General features: G+C 37.4%; 1 protein-coding gene and 1 pseudogene across 28 annotated transcripts in view; one reads left to right on the top strand and one right to left on the bottom strand.

The window, feature by feature from the left end:
• Positions 1–22830, top strand: part of Erc1 (ELKS/RAB6-interacting/CAST family member 1) — a 510100-nt gene that overhangs the window by 144092 nt on the left and 343178 nt on the right. For all 28 annotated transcript variants that reach the window (XR_015439770.1, XR_015439760.1, XR_015439764.1 and 25 more), the window contains one exon: positions 17461–17628. Coding sequence is in view for 22 of the 28 variants with exons in the window: in XM_087182771.1 (XP_087038897.1) it covers positions 17461–17628 (168 nt within the window). In the remaining 6 variants the exon portion in view is untranslated. The remainder of the gene's footprint in view (positions 1–17460; positions 17629–22830) is intronic.
• On the bottom strand, positions 1219–14075 carry LOC106008315 (R3H domain-containing protein 2 pseudogene; annotated as a pseudogene).

Here is a 22830-nt window from a genome sequence, read left to right as displayed (position 1 = left end):
AAATAATGTCTGCCTTACTGCCTCAAAGTAGTACTGCTTTTTTCCTTCTTCAGAAAATTATGTTGTGAGATTCTGTTTACTATAGAGAAGGATTATCATCCAGATCATAGTGACAGGGTCTTTTTTCACATGTGGTCACAGGACCAGCACAAAGTAATGAACTGCTCTAGCTTTAGGATGTTCAGGCACTAGGGCTGAAATGTTAGGACACTTTGGTTTGACGTATACCTGCTTGTAGTCCTAACCTAGTGCTCCAAGGTGCTGCTTCTGCAATCTAGACTTATGCTGTCCTCAGCATACTTAGAGTTAGTAATACATAACACTAGAAGATTTTTTTTTCGGGACCTTGCACTTGCCAGGCAGGTGTTGTGCTGCTGAGCTAAATTCCTGGCCCTAGAATATATTCTTAGACATTGTCTAGCCTTCCCATAATTAAAAAAAATACATGTAATAACATCTAATATCGAGTTCTTTCTGTATGCCACATAGAGTACCTATACTTTGGTTTCTTAGTTGTCTTTTTTTCCCAGTGAGTTTTTATATTTAAAAACAAGCCCCTCACAGCCATCCCCAAAACAAACAAAAAACCAAATTAAATAAAATTTATAGTGAACATACCCAGTGAACAGCTGTATGTACAATTAAATATTGTGCCTGTTACTGTGGAACAAACCTCACACAAACAATATACAGGTGTCCTGGGATGGGAGTCCCTAGTTTTAATTCTGTGGGGTTTGAGGAGACAAAATGGGGAAAGTAACAGTCTGGGGAAATCAGTTTTGTTTTTCTTAATTCTGTCCATGTAAATATATTCATAAAGACTGAAAAAGGAAGGGGAGCTTAGGACTGTGAGGAGACAGGAAACAAAGCGAGCATGGGACCCTCCTAATTCTACCTGACCAAAAATTATAAAAGAAATTAATTTCATGGAGGAAGAAAAGTTAAAAAACATTAGAAGAGGATGGGAAAGAGAGGGAAGCAGAAGAATGCCAACCAGGGAGGAAGGGGACACCCATGGCAGGGGAGTGTGGTAGGAGTCCAGTGCCAGTGAGACAGCCTGTCTCTGCTTCTTCATCCTTAATGTTTTAGACTTCTTTGGTGTCCATCTTCTTACTTTCCACCTCTGTCCCCCTGCAGCCTTCTCTGTTCTGCCCCTACTGTGCCAGTCCCTTTCTCTCTTCTGTTTATTGGAAGCTGGCTGGCTCCAGGATCCTCAGGTCATAGCTTATTGAGGTGAAGGGAGGCATTTTGGGCAGCCAGAGGGCTGTAGAACTTAGCTACAATGTTGTATAAGGCAGTGAGGTCCTAGCCTTTCTTGGCAGTCCCATCAACGCCCCCCCCCCCCCCCCCCCCGCAGGCCCTTAGAGTCTTTGAGCCACTGGATTTTGGCTCCAGACAAGGTGATAACCTTGGGGAGTTCTGTCACCTCCAGCACCATCCACAAGACATCTGCTGTCCCCAGGAGGTAGACTTGAGTGCTTGTCTCTTGCCAAGGTTTACATGTTTCAATCTACTCTGTCCCTGGTATACTGTGTATGTTGATTGGCCATGGAGAAAGGGAGGGCAAGCAGATGGACATATTGTACTGTATGGCTGGCCCATGAGGGAGTAGTGCCCATCATCCTGTGCTGGACCCCCAGGCTGGGAAAACTGTGTGAAGACAGGGAGAGGACTAAGTTGTGTGTAGGCATTGCTGAGACTGGTGACAGGAGAGGGTGCTGGAGACTGAGCAGGAGATGTGACAGGGCTGCTGTTAATTTGTGTGTTGGCCTGGGAGTTACTGTTAGGACTGTATAGGTGTCCTGGCTTCTGACCCTGCTAGTCCATGCTATGTTACTTGCAGTGATTCCACTGAACCATGGATGGGTTTTCGGGAGGCTAGGGTCCATCAGGGTCATCCAGCTGCATGACCACCACACCTGGTCCAGAAGGTGACATTCTTGAGTATTCCTGTGGGATCTGTGTAGACTTCAGGGAAAAGGAGACTGAGGCCTCTGACACTGCTCAGAGCCAAGCTGCAGAAACCCCACAGTAGAGCTCATACCATTCTTCTGAGTGGGTGGGATCATGCTGCTGTAGATGGGTATATCTGCCACTGAAAGACCTCTTTGTGCAGATTGACTTACAGGGACTAATATGGGTTGCTAGAAAGGCAACTGGATCCCATTTGCAAGTCAATGCTCACTTGGACTTGGTAGGAAGGCAGTGGAGTGTACTGAACCACCAGGCCTTGCATCTGGTCCCCTGTGCTGTTCCACTGATTGTTGTGCTAGACCCCATTCATAGCACTGGTAAGCTGCCTCCTGCTGGGTAGGCATCATGGGCTATAAACCAGGCTGCTGGGATGGCTGAGGCACCTGCTGATCGTGTTGAGGGCTATAGCCAGCAGACTAGAGAGAACTCAGTATTGCTGGTTGGAGTTAGGATACTGTTCAGGAGGATAGTAAGAAATCCGGATGTGTTGAGGGGGCTACATGTATCCCTGGGGTGGCCAGACTTGATGAGTAAATGCTGCATGGCTAGAGGTATAATGGTTGAAAATGGGGAGGAGCTGTCCGGTGGAAGCCATGATGAAGCTGGTCTGCTGAGGGTATTTGGAGATAAGTGGGGGCTGGAGCAGAGCTGAGGATGGGTCAGCTGCTTCAGTAGAACCTTGGCAGCTAAAGCTCATTTGTCCAGATGGATTGCTGAGATCATCTATCTGCCTGTGAGACAGGGTAGATAGATGTTGCTAAGGCATGAGTGGGAGAGCAGGAAGTTGCTGTTGCTGCTGGGCAGTACAAGGGAGAAGATCTCCGACTGTCTGGGATGAGGTGACCCAGTTGCACACTTTTGGGACATGTAGTGCCATTCCTGGTCTGGAGTTCCTTCCTGCACTGCCACCTTTATTGCTGCTGATGCTGTCACCTCGGGTAAGGATAGAAATTCCATTGAAGTTGCTGGCTTTAGTGACAGGGGTCTCATACTCTGGACAGAGCCACCTGGGTCTGGAGTATGCCACTGCTCTAAGGCTGGAGCTCCAGGGATTTGAGTTCACTGTCTGCTTCTCTGGCAGTTGCTTAAGGTACAGCTCAGCCCATTTGGTTCTGCCTGATATAATTTAGATATCCCTTCTGGTCAGTCACTTGGGCAAATATTCTCTCTCAGATCATTTAATATTCTTCCCCCCTCTTCTGTTGACTTGCTTCCTTTTCCATCCTGCAGTGGATACCAGATTGGGTTATCATCCTGGTCCATACTGGGATCATTTCTCTTGAGGATGAATCTCTGTTGAAATTCTGTATTCTTCTCATTCTTTATGTGTTCTGAGAATCTCTTGTTTAGGGATTCTTGTGTTAGGGATTCTTTGTTGATGATAATAGCTTTCCCAGTTTGATCAACATTGTGGTCCATCCCAGAATAGCTACCTGTGTAATCGTATCTAGTGATATGAAGTTGTCTGAGGAAACTTCTTGAACTGGTTATTGCTGTCATTAATAGATTCCAGAATCTCCTGTTCTAATGTTAGCAGCATCATCCTGTCCCTTGGGTTCCTTTTCAGTGTATTTACAAGAAATTTGTTTAGATCTAATCCAGTGGAGTCCATATATTCATAGTTAGAGTCTCTGGACAGCATCTTCCTTGGGACCTTGTCTTGCCTTTTTTCTTTACTTTTTTCAGAAACATCTTTTTTTGGACTTTTCTTTCTCTTTGTCAAAAGGATGGGCATTTTTGCACATCAGAAATTGATGTGCAATTGAATTATATCCTTGGCTTCTAGTGACCCATCAGCAAATGGAGTACAGATCTCCTTGAATCCTGCCAAACCATGTACCAACTTCAGCTTGGAATTAAACTTGGCTCTTTTCCTGGTATCACCAGGTCTGTATATCTGTCTCTGTCTTTATCTTCTTTCTCAACTTCTTAAAGTCTTAGATATGAACTTGTTTTTGTTTACAGTCTTTCACCAGTTTTTTTTTTTCCCAGATGGTTCATTATTTCAGCAGTCTCTTGAGCAGTGTTACTGTTAGATATTTTCTTCAGTAGAATGGAGTAGCCTCTGTGACTCTTGATCTCTAGTTGAGTTGTATTGCCTCATCCATCTAGGTGAAGTATTAACCGTATTTATCAAGTATAATTTGGAGAGACACTTCAGAAAGGATAGTGGATAGTCTGTAGCAGTTCACCTCATGCAGACTGCAGTGGAGAGGGCATGATGTCTCTGCATGCTGACTGCCACTTGGCAGTTAGTTTCTGGGAGCAAGCTCTTCTTGTTAGTGGTTTCTGGAGTGGGAATGGGGAGAGGGAAAGAGGCTTGGGAAGGAGAAGAGAGAGGGCAAAAGGGGTAAAGCCTAGCCTGAGCAGCATAGTAAGATTTTTGTCTTAAAAAAAATATTTTAAGCTGATAGCTCAGTGGTTGGTAGAGCATTTGCCTAGTGTGCTTAAACCCCCTGGGAGTGGGAGAGTGAGTGATTTAAGTTTCAAATACAAGAAGTAGAGGAAATTATTTTATGGAAAAGACATAAAATGACAAATTAGGTTGAAGAGATGCAGAATAGTCATTATAGAAAATCATTTGGTAAGCAACATTAGCCCTATCTTCTTCTTAAATCCTTAAACTCAGATGACTTTCTGGAAGAATGCTATGAGACACTTAAAAATAAGTAATCATTTTTTTTCATAGGAATCACATTTTCTCCATTGGAATGACATTATTCCAAAATGTACTAAAAAGCAAGAAAGCCCATAACTCTACAAAAGTATAAGGGAAAAAGTAAATTAAGAGATGCATCACACCAGTAAATGACATAATTAATACAGTAGGGACATCAGGTCTCCCTAAGGGGAATGTCCGTATGTGTGTATTTTTTTCTGTATTTTTAAAACATTGAGCAATTTTTTTTAAGGAATTCATTTTGTTTTAAAATGTATAAAATTTATATGGATGAGCTGGCCGTGGTGACACATGCCTATAAATCCAGCACTCGGAAGGCTGAGGCAGAAAGATTGCTGTGAGTTTGAGATCAGCCTGGGCTACATAGTCAGTTCAAGTCTAGCCTGAACTACATAGTGAGACTCTGTCTAAAAATTTAAAAAAAGACACACACCACCCCACCCACCCCCGCCCGCCGAAAATTTATATGGATGAGTTACTAGAAGACAAATACTGTATGATTATATTTGTCACACCTGGAACAGTTAAATTTACAAACAAAGTAGAATGGTGGTTGCTATAGGCTGGGGAAGGAACAGGGAGTTCTATAGTGGGTATAGAGTTTTAGTGTTGCAAGTTGTAAGTACTTCTGGAGATTATTACAACAATGTGAATGTACCCAACACTATTGAACTATACGATTAAAAATGATTAAGATGGCCAATTTTATATTACATGTATTTTATCACAATTGAAAAGTTTAAAAAATTTTATGGATGAAAAGCTATTCTAACATTGAAGTGAATAAAAGAGATGAGAGAATTGTCCTGTTAGATATAAAGATAGGCTAGAAAGCTATAAACCAAAGCAAATAAAGCAAGAAACTCCAGAGTAACATGGTATTGGCACAGAACAAGGCAGATGGACCAGTGAAAAGAATAGGGAATGTGAAATTAGAGAAATTTATATGGAGGGGGTACCATTATCTAGGATGAATTATCTTCAACCTCACTAGTAAATCAAGAAAGGCAAATTTTAAAGACAGTGAAATACTACATTCTGTTCTTCAAATTGATAAAAATTAGAAAGTAAGATAAGATTTGGAACTTGAGAGAATTTTGGCAAATAGGAACACAGATGATATGATTGATCCCAAATGTTCCACTCCTTGATAGGTTTCCCACTGATCTACATAGGACTTGTGTAGGGGCATTCACTGTAGCACTGTTATCAGACTGTGAATTGAAAGCAGCCTGTTTATTAAGGGGTTAGATAAATAAAATACAGTGGGTAGAAAAAGCAGTGATCCAGAAGTATATATTCATTGGATCATGGATAGGTATTTTTTTAAAGTAAGAAATAAGATGAAGTACACACACACACACACACACACACACATTTAATATAAAAGAAAATGCATGTGTACCTAAAATCACCTTCTATTTTTGAGATGCACACATATTCAAGAACATGGTAAACATGCTAGAGTAGGGACATACTGAAAGTGAAGTGAAAAATAAAATGGAAAAATAATAAAAACATGAGTTAAAAATAGAATTGCAGGAACTATCAACACCCAGTCACTGCCCTCAAGAACTTCAGAGTCTCCTAGGATGTTCAGATAATTTTTAGGCTTTTCCATGATGGAGAAAATTATTTTTAAAATATTTGGACAAACAATTTTGAGGAAATTTTTATAATTAGATAAAACCTCCAGGGTAGTGTTTTAAGGACTAGTTATTAGCTCTGGAGACCAGCTAGTGGTGTTAATGAGGGAGATTTTTTAACCTGGACATCTGTTCCCACATCTTTGAAGTGATGGGTTGAAGCAAGTTGATCTCTAAACTCCTTCTCAGTCTCTCATTTCTAATTTTTTTCTTTTTGGTACCAGGGATTGAACTCGGGTCCTTGCGGTTTTGAGACAGGCAGCGTAACCACTGAGCTAAATCCCTGGCCCTCTCATTTCTAATTGTAAATGTTCATGATAGAGTGTCCTTTATATGGACAAGTTTAGGAAGGTGCTGTCCATACAGATCTGTGGCAATCAGATCTGTGAAATGAGGGCACGATAGGAATTTTTGCAAACTGTTCAGAGGCCTCCTTCCAAGGATTCTGTGATGGCATGCTTCCAGACCTATTTTTCCATGCTCAGGTATCATCTGAGAATCTAATAGCATTAGTAATTGCTCTATAGATTAGTATGTAACTTCATTAGCATAAGAAGAAAAGGAGTACTAGTACCCCAAGAAGGAAATTTACAAAAGTAATGTCCAGGCGTCTATCTTTGGTCACTATTTCTGTTATAGTTAGAAAAATGATTAATAGCAAACCCAACTAAAAGTAACTTCAGTAGTAAGAAGCTCATCTGCTTATGAGAGGCCTCGAGGTGGGGTACTTTTATGTATGTTAGTTAATTGCTGAGGGAGGCCATTAAAAATACAAGGTCTTCCCATTTTACTGTTGATTCATCCTCTGCATGGTGTCTTATTTGAGGGTCATTCCCTCAGCCTCAAAATGGCTGTCCTGCTTCAGGTATCACAGGAAAACAGGCATCAGGAAAAAGAGCTAACTCTCTTCCTTTGAAGTTTGTTTTATTTTCTTTTGTTTTTAGTACTGGGGATCAAACATAGGGCCTTAACATTGAGCTACATCCCCAGCCTTTTTTCATTTTTTATTTTGAGAGGGGGTCTCGCTAAGTTACTAAGTTGCTCAGGTTGGGCTGGATTTTGTGATCCTCCTGTGTTAGCCTCCCAGACTGCTGAGATTATAGGCTTGTGCCACTATGCCTGTCTTGATGTGAAGTTTTTATTATGGAGGACAACCTTTACCAGAAGTCCCCTGGAAAATTTGTCCTAATACCTACTGTCTAAGAATGGGTCACATGCTGATATCTCTTCCAGTCACTTGCTATGTGGCAGTAACCACAGCTGGCTTAGACATCATTCAGATTCACCTCTAGGGGCCAGGTCATTTGCCTCAGCTGAGGGAGGATAAACATCAGGACCAAATGAGGGTCCCACATGCACAGGGGGATAGGAGACTGGGTTGGGGAGAGTAGTGGACAGGCAATGGCTAGAAATTGGAGTGTTACTGCATGGTAGATGGATAAGCAAGAAATTTTTTATAAAGGTTAATTTTGACTAAGATTGACTTAAAATAAGTTTTTCTGTAAATATTTGATGAATAAATTGGTTTTCTGGATCCTTTTCTGGAAATGATTAATGCAAACAAAGGAGAATTGCATAACTCAATGACAGCTTTAAATGACTTGAAAAATTTAATTCTTTTTCCAAGTTGGTAAAAGTTTGAAAGTAGTAATTCCATCTGTGTAACTTACTGTGGGACAAGTTGGATGTAGTGTTCGCTACTACACTGATTCTCAGAGTCATTCTGACTTACCTGACAGGGCATATATTTTTCCTGGTCCCTTTTTAACAATCAACACCTGCTAACAAAGACTATGCTCAGTTTGTTCCAAAAGGTTGTTATTTTGGAGAAACAAGAAGCTTGGATTTTAATGGTGACATATGGACTGTGTACTAAATGAGGTTGGGATTTGAAGCTATGGCCCTGCATAAATCCCAAGACTTTGCTGAGAAAGATTGGACTAGAAAAATATCGCTTCTACCAGGGTTAGTTAACAAAGGAGAGACTTATCTAACCTTTGAGTTGGGGCAAAAAGATCTCTCCTTGTGCATTTGAGTTTAAATAGACATAACTGCTCTTGAGGGACATACTTTGAATCCGGTATTTGGAGATTCTCACAGATAAAAGCCCTATTTACAATGGATTTACAGATTCAAATGAATCAGTTGTTGATTGTAATCTACCCTAAGCCTATATTACTAGTAAGAACAGATAAAGGAATTAGATCTTTAGGAACATTGGGTAAAACATTGGATAATAGAGGCTCTAAATTAGATGTTTAAAATAAAGTATAGACTGATCAGTAAGCATAGGAGCACTCTCCAGAATGTATGGTTAGATAGAACTTGTTGGATTGTTGTTTCAGAACAGTGGAAAGCTGATGCAGTATAGCAGAAGTAGCACTGGCTACTTAATATAGTGTCTTTGAATCTTGGCTTTGCCATCTATATGGATTATAAGGTTTTTTTTTTCCTCTAGTCCTAGTCTAGTCTGGTCTAGTCTAGTCTATTCTATCTCCTACTCCTATTCCTGCTCTACTCTGTAGTGCTAGGGATTGAACCTAGAGCCTTCCATGTACTAGACAAGCACTCTACCTACCACTGAGCTACATCCAATTTATACTTCTTGTGTCGCAGTTTCTTCTTTTGTGAGAAGAATCACAGTATTCTCTGATAGAGTTTTAGGACAATTTAATGAGGTAATGTATTTACATAGTGGTACTTAGGAAATATTAATTATTATTATTACTTTTTGAAGGAAAGGTTTAAAATATGAGTGAAGAGCAAGACCCTGTAAATAATATTGGGAGAATTTTAAAAGACCAAAATAAGATTTTAGAAATGAAATAAATAGTATCTGAGATGAAAAACTCAGTATTTTAGTTTAATGTATTACAGATTAGAGAGAGCTGCAGTGGCAATTAGTGAATTAGAATTTAGGCCTGGTTAGATATTACCCTGTGAAAAATTAGAAAGGTAAAAAGATAGACATTGTTAAAGAAAGCTGTATGGAAACACAGGTCAACTTTTATCTGTTACTGTTTCAGGTCAGGATAGGAAGAATAGGAAGCCAGTTTTATTTTGTACCTAATTGTGTATGTGTGTTGGTGGGGTAGGGAGTTAGGGTGAGTCCCACGGCCTCGTGGAAGGCAATTTAAAAAAGTCATAAATTGTCAATAATTTTTTCTACCTTAATGGTACGAATGAGTCTTTCAGTGTAGAAGCAAATTAGTCTTTTTTTTTTTTTGGTACCGGGGATTGAACTCAGGACCTTGCACTTGCAAGGCAGGTGGCGGAACCACTGAGCTAAATCCCTGGCCAGAAACAAATTAGTCTTGAATAGGAAACTTATCTACACCTACATAAATCATAATGAAACCCTAGATAACTGACCCTACAGAGTATTAATAGGCCAACATTAGGCTTTTTACCAACAGTACTAGTAGTGACAATTTCTTGTAGTAAAATCTTCACAATTTAGTGAAAAACTTTGGCAACTCAGAATTATATATCCAGATAAGCTATCATTTTTCAGTAAAAAGTAAGATAAAGACTTTTTTTACATCTAATACAAACCAAGAGTGTTTACTCATAGATTCCTAGAGAAAGAAGTGCTAAAGGTATACTTTAGAAATAAGAAAATTACTATTTTTTTAAACTTTATTCTTTTTATTAGTACATATTTGTCATACATATTGATCACATTCATCATAGAGAATTTGTACCTGTACATAACACATCTCAATTCTTTTTTTCCCATTCTTATCCCCTCCATCCCTTCTTTCCCTCCCCATTTACAAAAGCTTTATTTCCATTTATTCCCTTCTATTCTCTTTTCCTTTTCCCTTCCTTACCCTCAGTGGTTCCCATTCCCATTTGAACATGTTCTTCCTACCTCCCAGTATCTATCCTCATTTACCCTTTGGGTTTCTCATCACGAGAAACAATGATATTTAAACGTCTTTGTCTGTTATATCACTTAAGATGATGGTCTTGAGATGCATCTATTGTCCTGCAAATGACTCAAGTTTATCCTTCTTTATGGCAGAGTAGTATTCCATTATATGTAAATACCACATTTTCTTTATCCATTCATCTTTCTATGGGCATATGGGCTGTTTCCCAGATTTAGGTATTATAAATTGTTCTGCTATAAACATAGGTATGCATATATCACTGTGGAATGATGCTTTTAACTCTTTAGGGGAATAGCTGGGTCCAATGGAACCTCTAGTTCTAGTTTTTTGAGGAATCCCCATACTGATCTCCACAGTGGTTGTGTCAGTCTGCAGTCTCACCAGCAATAGAGAAGGGTTCCTTTTTCTGTACAGCCCTGCCAGCATTTGTTATTCGTTGATTTCTTGAAGATAAGCCATTCTTTCCAGAGTGAGATGGAATCTCAGCGTTGTATTAATTCACATTTCTCAAATGTTCAGTGAAGTTGAACACTTTTTTCCCATATATTTATTGGCTGTTTGTACTACTTCATCTGAGAAAGGTCTGTTCTTTTAAGATTCCCATTTCAAAATTGAGTCTTTAAATTTGGGGGGGGTCAGATTTTTTTTTAGTTAGTTTGAGTAGCTGGTAAAAATTTTTTCCAATTCTGCACCATGCACTAAACTAAGATCAAAGTGGATTAAAGATCTAAATATTAAGACAGAAACACTGAACTTGCTGGAAGATAAGTTAGGTAGAACTCTTGAAGACATTGGCATAGGAAAAGACTTTATGAACAAAACCTCAGGAGCACAGGAACTAGCACAAAGAATCAACAACTGGGATCTCATCTTATTAAAAAGCTTCTGCACTGCAAGAGAAACCACCACCAGAGCTAAGAGACAACCTACAGTGTGGGAAAAAATTTTAGTAGCTGTACCTGAGACAAAGGTCTACCATTTAGAATATATAAGGAATTGAAAAAAGTCAGACCCCCCCCCCCAAATTCAAAGACCCAATTCAAAAATAGGCATCTGAAATGAACAGACATTTCTCAGACAAAGAAGTAAAAGCAGGAAATAAATATATGAAAAAATGTTCAGCATCACTGGTCATTCGAGAGATGCAGATGAAAACAACACTGAGATTCGACCTCACCCCAGAAAGAATGGCTGCTATCAAGAAGTCATCCAATAACAAATGCTGGCAGGGGTGTGGGGAGAAAGGAACCCTTCTTCATTGTTGGTGGGAGTGCAGACTGGTGCCACCACTGTGGAAATCAGTATGGAGATACCTCAAAGAACTAGGGCTAGAGGTCCCATTTGACCCAGCTATTCCCCTGCTGGGTATCTTCCCCAAAGAATTAAAAGAATCATACCACAGCGATATATGTGCACCCATGTTTATTGCGGCACAGTTTGTAATAGCTAAAGCTTGGAAGCAGCCCAAATGGCCATCAACTGGAAACTGGATAAAGAAGATATGGGTTTTTAAAAAAATAAAATGGAGTATTACTCAGCCATAAAGAACGAAAAACTAGAGTCATTTATAGCTAAATGGATGCATATTGAGGCCATACTCTTAAGTGAAATAAATAGGACACACATGTAAATTCCAACTAGTTTCTCTAGTGTGAGAAACTGAAAGTGTAAATAAGGATTACAGTGATTAAAATGAATAATTGATAATTTGAAATATTAAAAGGTCCAAAGGTGTAGGGATGGTGGGAGGGGAAGGGGAAAGGAAAGAAGGGAAAGGAAAAATTATGAGAAAAGAAAAAAAAATGGAAACGAAATCTTTGTAAATAGGGAAGGGTGGAGGGGGTGAAGGGCGCACAGGTAATGGAAAAAAATAAGAACAAAGATTCATCATGTACAGGTATGAACACCCAATGATAAATGTAAATGTATTGTATACCTAAAATTGAACCAATAAAAGAATTTAAAAGAAAAAAATTTTTTTTCCAATTCTGTGGATTGTTTGATCATTCTGTTGTGGTTTCTTTTGCTGTGCAGAAGCTTTTTGTTTTGTACCAGGGATTGAACTCAGGACCTTGTTCTTGGGAGGCAAGCGGCGACACCATTGAGCTAAATCCCTGCCCTAGAAGCTTTTTAATTTGAGGTGATCGCAGTTGTTGATTTTTTTATACTTTTCCTGTGGGATCAGGGTTTTGTTCATAAAATCTTTGCCTATACCTATGTCTTCTAGAGTTTACCTTTTCTATTTTCCAGGAGACTGTTTCTGTTTTAGTATTTAGATCTTGATCTATTTTAATTTTAGTTTAGTACATGGTAAGAGATATGGGTCTAGTTCACATTGGGCATGTGGAAAGCCAGTCTTCCCAGCACCATTTATTAAAGAGGCTATCTTTCTTCCAGTGAACGTGTTTGGCCCTTTGGTCAAAGATAAGGTGGCTGAGTGTGCTGGGAGTTGTTTCTGGATCTTCTTTTCTGTTCCACTGATCCTTGGGTCTGTTTTTTTTTCTTTTTCCTTTCCCAGTACCATGCTGTTTTTATCACAGTAGCTTTGTAGTATAACTTCATATCAGGGTTTGTGATGCCCCCTTCCTTGCCTTTGTTGTCCAGAATTGCTTTTGCTCTTTTAGGTCTTCTCTGGTTCCATATGATTTTAGGATTGTTTTTTGCTATTTCTGTGAGGTACGCTCTTGGTATTTTGATCAGAATTGCATTAAATCTGTATAAAAGTTTTGGAAGTATGGCTGTTTTCACTGTATTGGTTCTACCTATCCAAGAACAAGGGATATCTTTCCATTTTCTGATGTCCTCTTTAATCTCCTTTTTCAGAGTATTGTAATTATCAATGTAAGGGTCTTTTACATCCTTTATTAGATTGATTCCTAAGTATTTCATTTTTCTGGGATGCTATTGTGAAAGGAGTGGTTTCCCTAATTTCTCTCTCAGTGAGTTTGATATTTGTGTGTAGGAATGCTATTGATTTTTGAGTGTTGACTTTGTATCCTGCTATGCTGCTAAATTTGGTTATTAAATCTAGGAGTCTTTTGGTAGATTTTCTGAGGTCTTCTATGTTGCAGATCATGTCATCAGCAAATAACGATAATTTAACTTCTTTCATATCCATATTTTGTTTGTTTCTTTCTCTTGTATAATTGCCCTAGCTAATGTTCCAGAAGTATATTGAACAGTGGTTGAAGTTAGACTTAGTGATCTTAGGCAGATCACTTAGTTTGGGCCTTAATACTCTCAGTTTTAAAAGTAGGAGTTTTTGTTTGTTTAGTTTTGTTTTTTTGTGGTGTGGGGCATGAGACCTAGGATTTTGCTTAATGCTAAGCAGGCACTCTACCACAGAGCTACAACCACCGTTTCTAGAATTAGGAGTTTAAATTAGGTGATGTTACTTGCTAAAAGCTTTAATGAAATGCTGCAAAATATAGGAAAAATGAATGAAATAATGTAATAGACATTTACTACTGAGCTTTAACAAAGGAACGAACACTGAAACGTACATTTGGAGAGTTAAAAATGTCTTGTCTAAGGAAAGAGAAGAATTAAGGAAACATTAATTTTTACTATGCAATTATTACTATTACTGTGCACTTTGATAGATCTATTTAGTAATGTGAAACAAAGCACAGTTAAGATAATAGTTTTTTGATCAGAAGCAACAGGCAAGAACAGCAAGATAGATGTTTTTCTGTTCACTTTCATTGGTGGGGAAATCTTGTAGAGCAAAATCCTACTTGTATTGATGTTGGCATAACTTATTTGCCACAGGCCTCGATGCTTGGCAAACTGGGTGGATGCTATTCTTCCACCTCCATTGATGTGAATAAATAAGGTCTTACTCCTCCTGCCAGGAGTGGTTTTAGGTGATGACGGCATGTCTTGCTAGTCTTTGAAGGGTTTTCCTGAATGTGTTTTTTTGTGGTTTGCAAAATATTTACCTCATCCAAAATTATATACAAATACAGTTCGCTCCAATCCAGAAGGTCAGTGTAGAATTTAGAGCAATTAATCCAGTAAGTACTTTCTGTGGTTGTTTTTATCTCCTATCTCTAACCAGCAAATATAAATTTAGCATCACACACACACACACACACACACACACACAAACAGATCAAGAAAAAATGTACACAGGTGATTTGAATTGAATATGTAGTAAAGAAAAGATAATTTAGTAATTAGGGCATGGCCTCAGGCAATTTGTGTGCCTAATATTTATGATATGAAATATTTTTTATATCAAAGCCTATGTTTTCAACTACTTTAACACTAAAGGTTTACATCTGTGTAATAAGAGTTCTCATTCTTTACCAACTCAGCCACCAATTCCCGTGGGTCTCATACTTACACAAAATGGTATGCAGGTATTTATGACTGGTTAGCACTAGCACATCTCCAGACCACTTAGTTGAGTCAGGGATCTAATGTAAGATTGAAGTTTGGGTACTCTGAGTACATTTGATAAAGAAGCAGCATTGTAAGGTCTCACAAATATTGTCATATGAGACATTGATTGGTACCATGGGGACATTTAGAAGTGATGAGAGGTGTTTTCCTATTGTTAGGATCCCGAACCTACAGATGGAAAGCTTTTAATTTTTCTGAAATTGATACGTACAAGAACTTAGGAATTAGGCAGTTAACATTTTTATCAGGGTTAACTGTCTGGCCTTTTAAGTTAATAGTGTATTTAGGGGACATTGGGTAAAGTGTGTGTGTGTGTGTGTGTGTGTGTGTGTGTGTGTGTTTTGAAGATGAGTTGTTTTGTATTTTGCTTATGACTATCAGTTGGCCATTTTTGAGTAGGAATATATAATACAAAATATGTTAGAACATAGACACTAGATACAAATGATTGAGTATGTAATTTATTTTTAACATTCCTGACATGACTTTTCTAAGACCTCTTTAACTGTGCAGAAGGGTTGGTGGATTCAATAAGCACCGTCTTTACTCACCATAACTGATGTCCTGTAATAGATTCAGTTAATAGGAACCAAATCTGATACTGTCAAATAGGATTAGTAGTGATGCAGGTTGGCTTGAGCTATGTCCCACTGTCAAGTGGTAAGGGTCATTGGTTTCTTCTCACATCCTAAGCAGCTAGTTTGTTGAGTCTCATATTCTACTACAAAGGTTTTTGGCTCTGTGGTGGCATCATTTTCTCCAACATGTAATATTTAGTCTGTTCAGACATTTCTTTGTGTAGTGCAGTGTTCCTAATTTTTAACATGTAGATAAAGGAAAACACAGGGAAACTTGAAGACTTTTTCTGTCTTTACACCTCAGAAAGGATCATCCAATTACTCAGGGATATTCATGTAATTAATCTTTGTTTTGCACTGGATTTTAATCCTTGCCCTCAGGTCCCTGAATCCAGGCAGCAAAACTAGAAATTTTTAATATAACATCTTTTAGATTCACTAGGCTTGACTTCTTACAGTTCTCTTTGTCACTGTAACACTTATTTAGATCACAGGTACATACACTTTCTTATTCCTTATCCCTAAGAAAAATACTAAGCAGGGTGACCATCTTGACATATTGTTTACCCTTAGTTTACATTTCATGTAGTAGTCAAGGGAAGAACTCATTTGAGATCTTTGATTTCTTTCATTCTCATTTTTTAGTTTTCAGCATACAGATCCTATACATGTTTTGTTAGATTTATAACTAAGTAATTTTTTAGGAGTGACTGCAAGTAGTCATACATTTTGAAAATCAGAGTTCAAGATTGATCCATATTTAAATTTGGTGTATGCACTAAATATATTTTTGAAGTAAATATAAATATGCCTCTAGTTATCTTGGTTTATTAAGAAACATTAGGAATGTAAAATATAGGTGAGATACTAGCACTTTAAAATGATACTATGATGTGCAGATGTTTTAAATTTTATCAGTTGAGTTTGCTAGTATTTTTCCTTTGTGATATATCTTGTGTATATTTTAAAGAGTTCTTCCATGTCTCAGTGACTTAGAAGTATTTCCCTATATTTCTTTATAAAAGATGTAAAGATTTGCATATTGTATGTAGACTTTTAAGTCTCCTAGAACTGATTTTTGTGTGTGCTATTAGGATCTTCTCCCCTTCTCTCAATGTGGGTAAGCAGTTACCTAAAAGTGATGATTGAATATTCTGTTCTTTTCTTGCTGATTACAGTGTCCTTTTTCTTTTTGGTACTAGGGATTGAATTCGGGACCTTCCACTTGAGAGGCAGGCTGAGGAACCACTGAGCTAAATCCCCCGCCCCTAGTGTCCTCTTTTTTGTCCATGTATCACTCCATATATCTGTCTCTCTCTATAATATTCCTATACCCATACTTATACCTACATTTATACCTGTGTTTAGTACCTGACTTAGTGAGTGTGTGCTACTATAATAAATACTGTAGACTGAGTCATTTATAAAGAATAGACATTTATTTTGCCACACTTCTGGACTCATTAAACTAGCATTTTTGACTATCAAAAGAAAAATAAGAAAAAAGAAAGCACTCTCTATGCTTCTGTGACATCACTTTGTCTAATTTACTTAAATGTTCTCTTTGTACTACTATCTTCTTTGATAGGTTTTAACTTCTCCAAAAGACAGGGAGTGTCTTTGTTATCTTTATCTACAATGTCTGCCCAGTACAATCTTTCTGAAATACAAATATGACAATGACTTTCTCTTGCTTAAAGATCTTTGCTGACTTCAGTTTACAAACAGGATAAAAGACAAGCACCTTTGTAGAAATCAAGGCCCTGGAATCTCTTACCTTTCTTTGTTTCCTTTAAGCTGAGCAATACTAAATGAATATTTATAAACATGTTATTCTGTTTCATCTTTGAATATTTTAAAATGTTTTCTCTTCTCTTCTTAGAATATCTATACCTTTCTCTTTGCCTTCTGTTTCATTTCTAGTGATGTACTGTTCATCATGAAAAATCCAATTCAGATAGAGACTCCTGGGATGTATTGTTCATATGAAAGCTCTCCACTCCTGTGTACCACTTCTGTTCCTTTTATATTGGTATCATTTGGTATATAATAAATCATAATCTTTGGAGTCATATGTAGCCTTTGAGTTCTACTCATTTTACTTTCTACTTTTGTAATAATATGGTATAAATTATTTAATTCCCTTGAATCCCAGTTTTATTTCTCTTTAAAGTAGGGATAACTCAACCTGTTCATAAAGTCTTCATAACGTATCTATTCTAAAGGAATTATGTTCCTTTCTTATCAGTTAATCTTGTGTGGAAATCTTACATTCTTAGGTGGATGCTCTCCGATTGCGTTTAGAAGAGAAGGAAACCATGCTGAATAAAAAGACAAAACAAATCCAGGAGATGGCTGAGGAGAAGGGGACACAAGCTGGAGAGATACATGATCTGAAAGACATGCTGGATGTGAAGGAGCGGAAAGTTAATGTTCTTCAGAAGAAGGTAAGGTGCTCAGCTGTTCTGAGCTGGACATGCTTCCTTATTTTTGCCACCAAATTACATCTAAGTGCTGTCAGATTTAACTTCTGGTTCCCATTTATATTTTCACAATGAGTAATTGGAAGTGTTGTTCCAATAGGTAGATTGTTAAATCTACTCTGCATATCCAGTGTTTAAAATTTTAAAGTAACCACTGTATCTTTCAGCAGTAGTTCTTGTGCTGTTTTTGAAAATTAACAGTTTGACCTGACATTCTTCCTGCCTCTTTTGTTTTATATTGGAACTGCAGTGAATTAGTATATAGTGTATAAATCATTTATATGATTAATAAGATTACAATTTTGAATAGAAAAACATGCTGCTATAATTAATGTATCTCAAAGGGCATAACATTGGTTTACAACAACCCATCCCATACTTTTCTACTAAAAATTTGTACTTTAGCATAATAGTAGTTGGCTGTATGTCTCAGTAGCTGTGCCTGGGGAATACAGGAAGCAGTCTTTGCGTTTACCCACTTGGTATGATGAATGGCAAGGTGTGTGCTAATGTGCAAAAGTGTCAAGCTGGGAATTTTACCCACATAATGGTCTATCTAACAAGTTTTGCATATGTTTACCTAAGGATTATAGGGGGTAAAAATATACCCACACACCACTTTTCTGTTATAAAAACATGTATTTTTTTCATAATGGAATGTGTGTGTGACTTACAGTAGCTGTACCTGGGGAAAGCAAAAAATCCATGTGTGCAATATGTGCAGTAGCTCCAAAGCAGCAGCAGTTGAGTTTTAACTATGAAATGCCCATTGCTAAATTTCTGTGCATTTAGGGTTTGTTTAAAAAAAAAAGTTTTCTTTTGATTTTTCTGGTACAATGATTTTCTAGTACAATTCAGTGCAATGGCACATGAAAAACCAGATTTGCAAATTTTAGAGGAGGTCAAAAGTGACTTCTCAGATTACTTATGCATGGATGATGAAGATGATAATGACTCTGACATTGGCGATGTGAGCCAAAGTTCCTGTAACAGTGAAATGGAGCAAGAATTGACTGATACAGACACAGGGAGAGCAGACTCCTTGATTCAAATGACGAAGAAAACAGCAATGTTAGTGCATATTTGACAAGTTTAAATGTTGCAAAATGGTCATACAACTAAATGAAATGATCCAGTGTTAGAACTAGGTCTGAAAATATAGTGAAGATCTTGGCAGGGGTGAAACTTACTGGACAGAATGCCAGCACTGCCATTCAGTGTTGGAATTTGTAACAGATGAAATGCTACAAGATGTTGTGGAATACGCAAAGGCTGAAATACAAGTAAAATGTTCTGTATGGACCAATAGCCATATTAAAAAATGTATTTATTGAGACATCATTTCGATTTTTTTTTTTCTTTTCTCATAGTTTTTCCTTTCCCTTCTTTCCTTTCCCCTTCCCCTCCCTTCACCCCTACGTCTTTGGACCTTTTTTCCTATTTCAAATTATCAATTATTCATTTTAATCATTTTAACCCTTATTTACACTATCAGTTTCTCACACTAGAGAAACTATTCAGTATTTACACATGTGTGTCCTATTTATTTCACTTAAAGAGTATGGTCTCGATATGCATTCATTTAGCTATAAATGACTCTAGTTTCTCATTCTTTATGGCTGAGTCGTACTCCATTTTATAAAAAAAACCCCACATCTTCTTTATCCAATTTCCAGCTGATGGGCACTTGGGCTGTTTCCAAGCTTTAGCTGTGGTATGATTCTTCTAATTCTTTTGGGAAAATACCCAGCAGAGGAATAGCTGGGTCAAATGGGACCTGTAGCCCTAGTTCTTTGAGGTATCTCCATACTGATTTCCACAGTGGTGGCACCAGTCTGCACTCCGTCCAGCAATGGAGATAGGGTGGAGGGGGTGAAGGGCGCACAGGCAATGGGGAAAAAATAAGAACCAAGATACATCATGTACAGGTACAAACACCCAATGATAAATGTAAATGAATTGTATACCTAAAATGTACCAATAAAAGAACTTAAGGAAAAAAAATGTACTTATTGTGACACCTCACTAGCTGAACTGAAAGCATTCATAGGTCTGCTGTACTTAACAGGGATTTCTCCTGGTAATCAAAAGAATGTAAAAGACATGGAAAAGCAGTGGGTCAAAATATGGCATAAAATTTATGCCCTTGTAGATGTGAAGGCCTATTATGTTTTCAATTTAGAAATTTATCCTGGAACTCAGCCACCAGGTCCTTATTCATATAATAATAAACCAAATGATGTTGTGAACAGACTTGTTTCTCCCATCTCCCAAACTGTTCATAATGTGACATTCAACAATTGGTTTACCAGTTTCCAATCGATTGTTACATTTGCTAACAGAGCACAAGTTGACCAGCGTAGGAACTGTACACAGAAACAGCAGAAATTCCAAATGAAATGTTGCAGTTTCAAAACAAAGAATTGTATAGTGTGGTCTTTGGATTTCAGAAGATTTACATTGGCCTCATATATGGCAAAGAAAAACAAACTGGTTCTCCTGATGTCAACATTGCACCATGTAGAAATATTGATGGGAAAACCTTGACAAAACGGAAGCCTGAGATGGAAACTTTGTACAACAAAACCAAAGGCGGAGTAGATGTTGTTGATGAGTTATGCAGAAACATGATTTCACTTGAAGCACAAAGCATTGGCCAATGGCTGTGTTTTGCTGGATCCTAAACACGTGTGGCATAAATAGTTTGATTGTTTACAAAGAAAATAAGTGCAGAATACCATGGAGAAATTTTCTTAGAGGATCGGGACTGGAACTCATAAGAGATCATTTACAGCAGAGGAAAAACAAAATGTTCTTGCCCAAGGAACTGCACAAAAAAATTGTGGAGCACATTGGTGACCTGACAGGTAAACAGGCAGGTGCAGCATCACAAAGACCTACTAGGACAACAGGAAAACCAAAAAGATGTCAACTGTGCCCTACAAGAAAAGACAGGAAAATAAATCATATGTGCTATCATTGTGAATGATACTTGTGTATGGAACATGCAGTTTTCATATGTGAAGACTGCCTTGGATGTGATGATTGAAGCAAAGATTATTTCTTTGGTAGACTTTTGATAATTTCTTTTTATTTATTTTTTGGCACGGAGATCGAACTCGGGTCCTTGTGCTTTCGAGACAGGCGGCGTAACCACTGAGCTAAATCCCTGGCTCATTGGTAGACTTTTGTTTGTATTTATAGTGTAGGTCACCTAGGTTTTTATTTCTGATGTTATCTTTTAGGTTTTGTAAGCAAGTAAACAGCGGATGTGAAAATGTTGATGTCTCTTCTAAGCGCTTATTACATATTTGATATTTATTTATTTATGTATTTATTTATGTATTTATTTATTTATTGGTACCGGAGATTGAACTCAGGACCTTGCGCTTGTGAGGCAGGTGCTGGAACCACTGAGCTAAATCCCTGGCCCAATATTTTATCGATACCATATTTTCTTCCTAAGTGCACATTTTGCAATACAGTAGGAAGCTCCTGCAAAACAGGAAGAGAAGAGAGGTGACAAGAATGGCCTGCCACATAGAAAAGAAAGCTATGCACATGTTTTGTCAGTGTGAGATGTGTGCATGGAATAGGCAGTTGTTATGTGTGAAGACTGCCTTGAGTGTGACAGTTGAAGCAAAGATTATTTTTGTTGTAGAGTTCTATTGGTATTTTCACTGTAGTTCATACAGGAATTTATTTCTGATCTTTTAGATTTTGTACGCAAGTACACAGCTGTTGTAAACACATTCATGTTTATTCTAAATGCACAATACATACTAAGAATTTTACACTTTATTTTATTATTATATTTTATGTTCCTGTTAAATACACACTGTATAACATTATAAGAATCTCCTGACAAAACAGCAAGACCATGCAAGGACCCGAGTTCAATCCCCGGTAACAAAAAAAAAACCCCCAAAACCAGCAAGACCAGGGAGATGTTAAGAACGTTCTATAAAAAGGCCAGGAAAGAAAAACACATGTGCTGTCAGTGTAAGTGATATGTGTGTATGGAGCATGCTGTTGTCATGTGTGAAGACTGCCTTAGGTGTGATGATTGAAGTAAAGTTTTTTTTGTAGAATGCTATTGGTATTTGCATTGTAGGTCATATAGTAATTTATTTCTGTTGTTCTTTTTTATACTCTTGTGTACCAAAAAACGGTTGATGTTGAAAATTTTGATGCTTTTTTATGAACACTTATTACATATTAAAAATTTAGGGGCTAGGGATTTAGCTCAGTGGTTCCAGTGCCTGCCTTGCAAATCCAAAGTCCCGAGTTCAATCCCTGGTACAAAAAAAAAAAAAATTCAGTACTTTGTTTTTGTAATTTTTCCTTTTAATACCCATTGTTTAATATAATAGAATTCATAAAATGAAAATTAATAATTCATTAGTAGAAATATTCTAAATAATGTATTATATACCTAAGTTTTTGTACCTTTATGACAAAATTTACGTTACGCCCTTCATGTTCAGGAAAAAATTTTTCCCTCTTTACCATAGTCATTTTTGAAAAGAGACTAAGTCTGAAATAAGTAAGAAAACAACTAGTTATTGTCCCTGTTTTTCGCTTACTGAAAGGGTGCCCTTGAAGTAACATTTATAAAAAATGCTGTTATTGTTCATCTCTGTTGAGGTAATAGATTAGAAATATTTGATAATATCCCAGCTTATTTTCAACCTGTGACAATAGCCAAGGAATATGCAACTTTCTTTGATCAACTTCAAATTCACTTTTTTTAATATACAGAAGATCATGCCTTCTATTTGCTTATTAATTTGGCTTTTCATTTGGTTTCTGTAAATAATTGTAAGAATTTGATCACTCTCAATATTGATTGACTATATCTTATTAATGGATGCTAATTTATTAATTATTTTAAATTTTTAGAGATATTTATAGCCTCCATTCATTCCCTACAACTATCTCCTTCCCCCTTACTGGTTTTTCATGTAGTCTTTCAGAAACAATCTACATATATACAAGTAAAAATGAATTCTTCATTCTGTTTACCTCTTTTCCTGTATCCTTTCAGACATATTGCAACTTCATATAAAGGCAAAAATGTGTTTGCATGTACACGCCTGTGCTTCAGCACACATCTTACCATTCCCTATTGCTTGTTCCTTTCTTCTTTTTAGTTAAGATATTTGG

Source organism: Heterocephalus glaber, unplaced genomic scaffold, assembly GCF_053883595.1.
Source record: "Heterocephalus glaber isolate CG9 unplaced genomic scaffold, H.glaber_assembly_v1.0 deba00000281, whole genome shotgun sequence".
NCBI classification, from domain to species: domain Eukaryota; kingdom Metazoa; phylum Chordata; class Mammalia; order Rodentia; family Bathyergidae; genus Heterocephalus; species Heterocephalus glaber.
The sequence above is the reverse complement of the archived record's forward strand: the minus strand, read 5'-3'. Positions and strand labels throughout refer to the sequence as shown.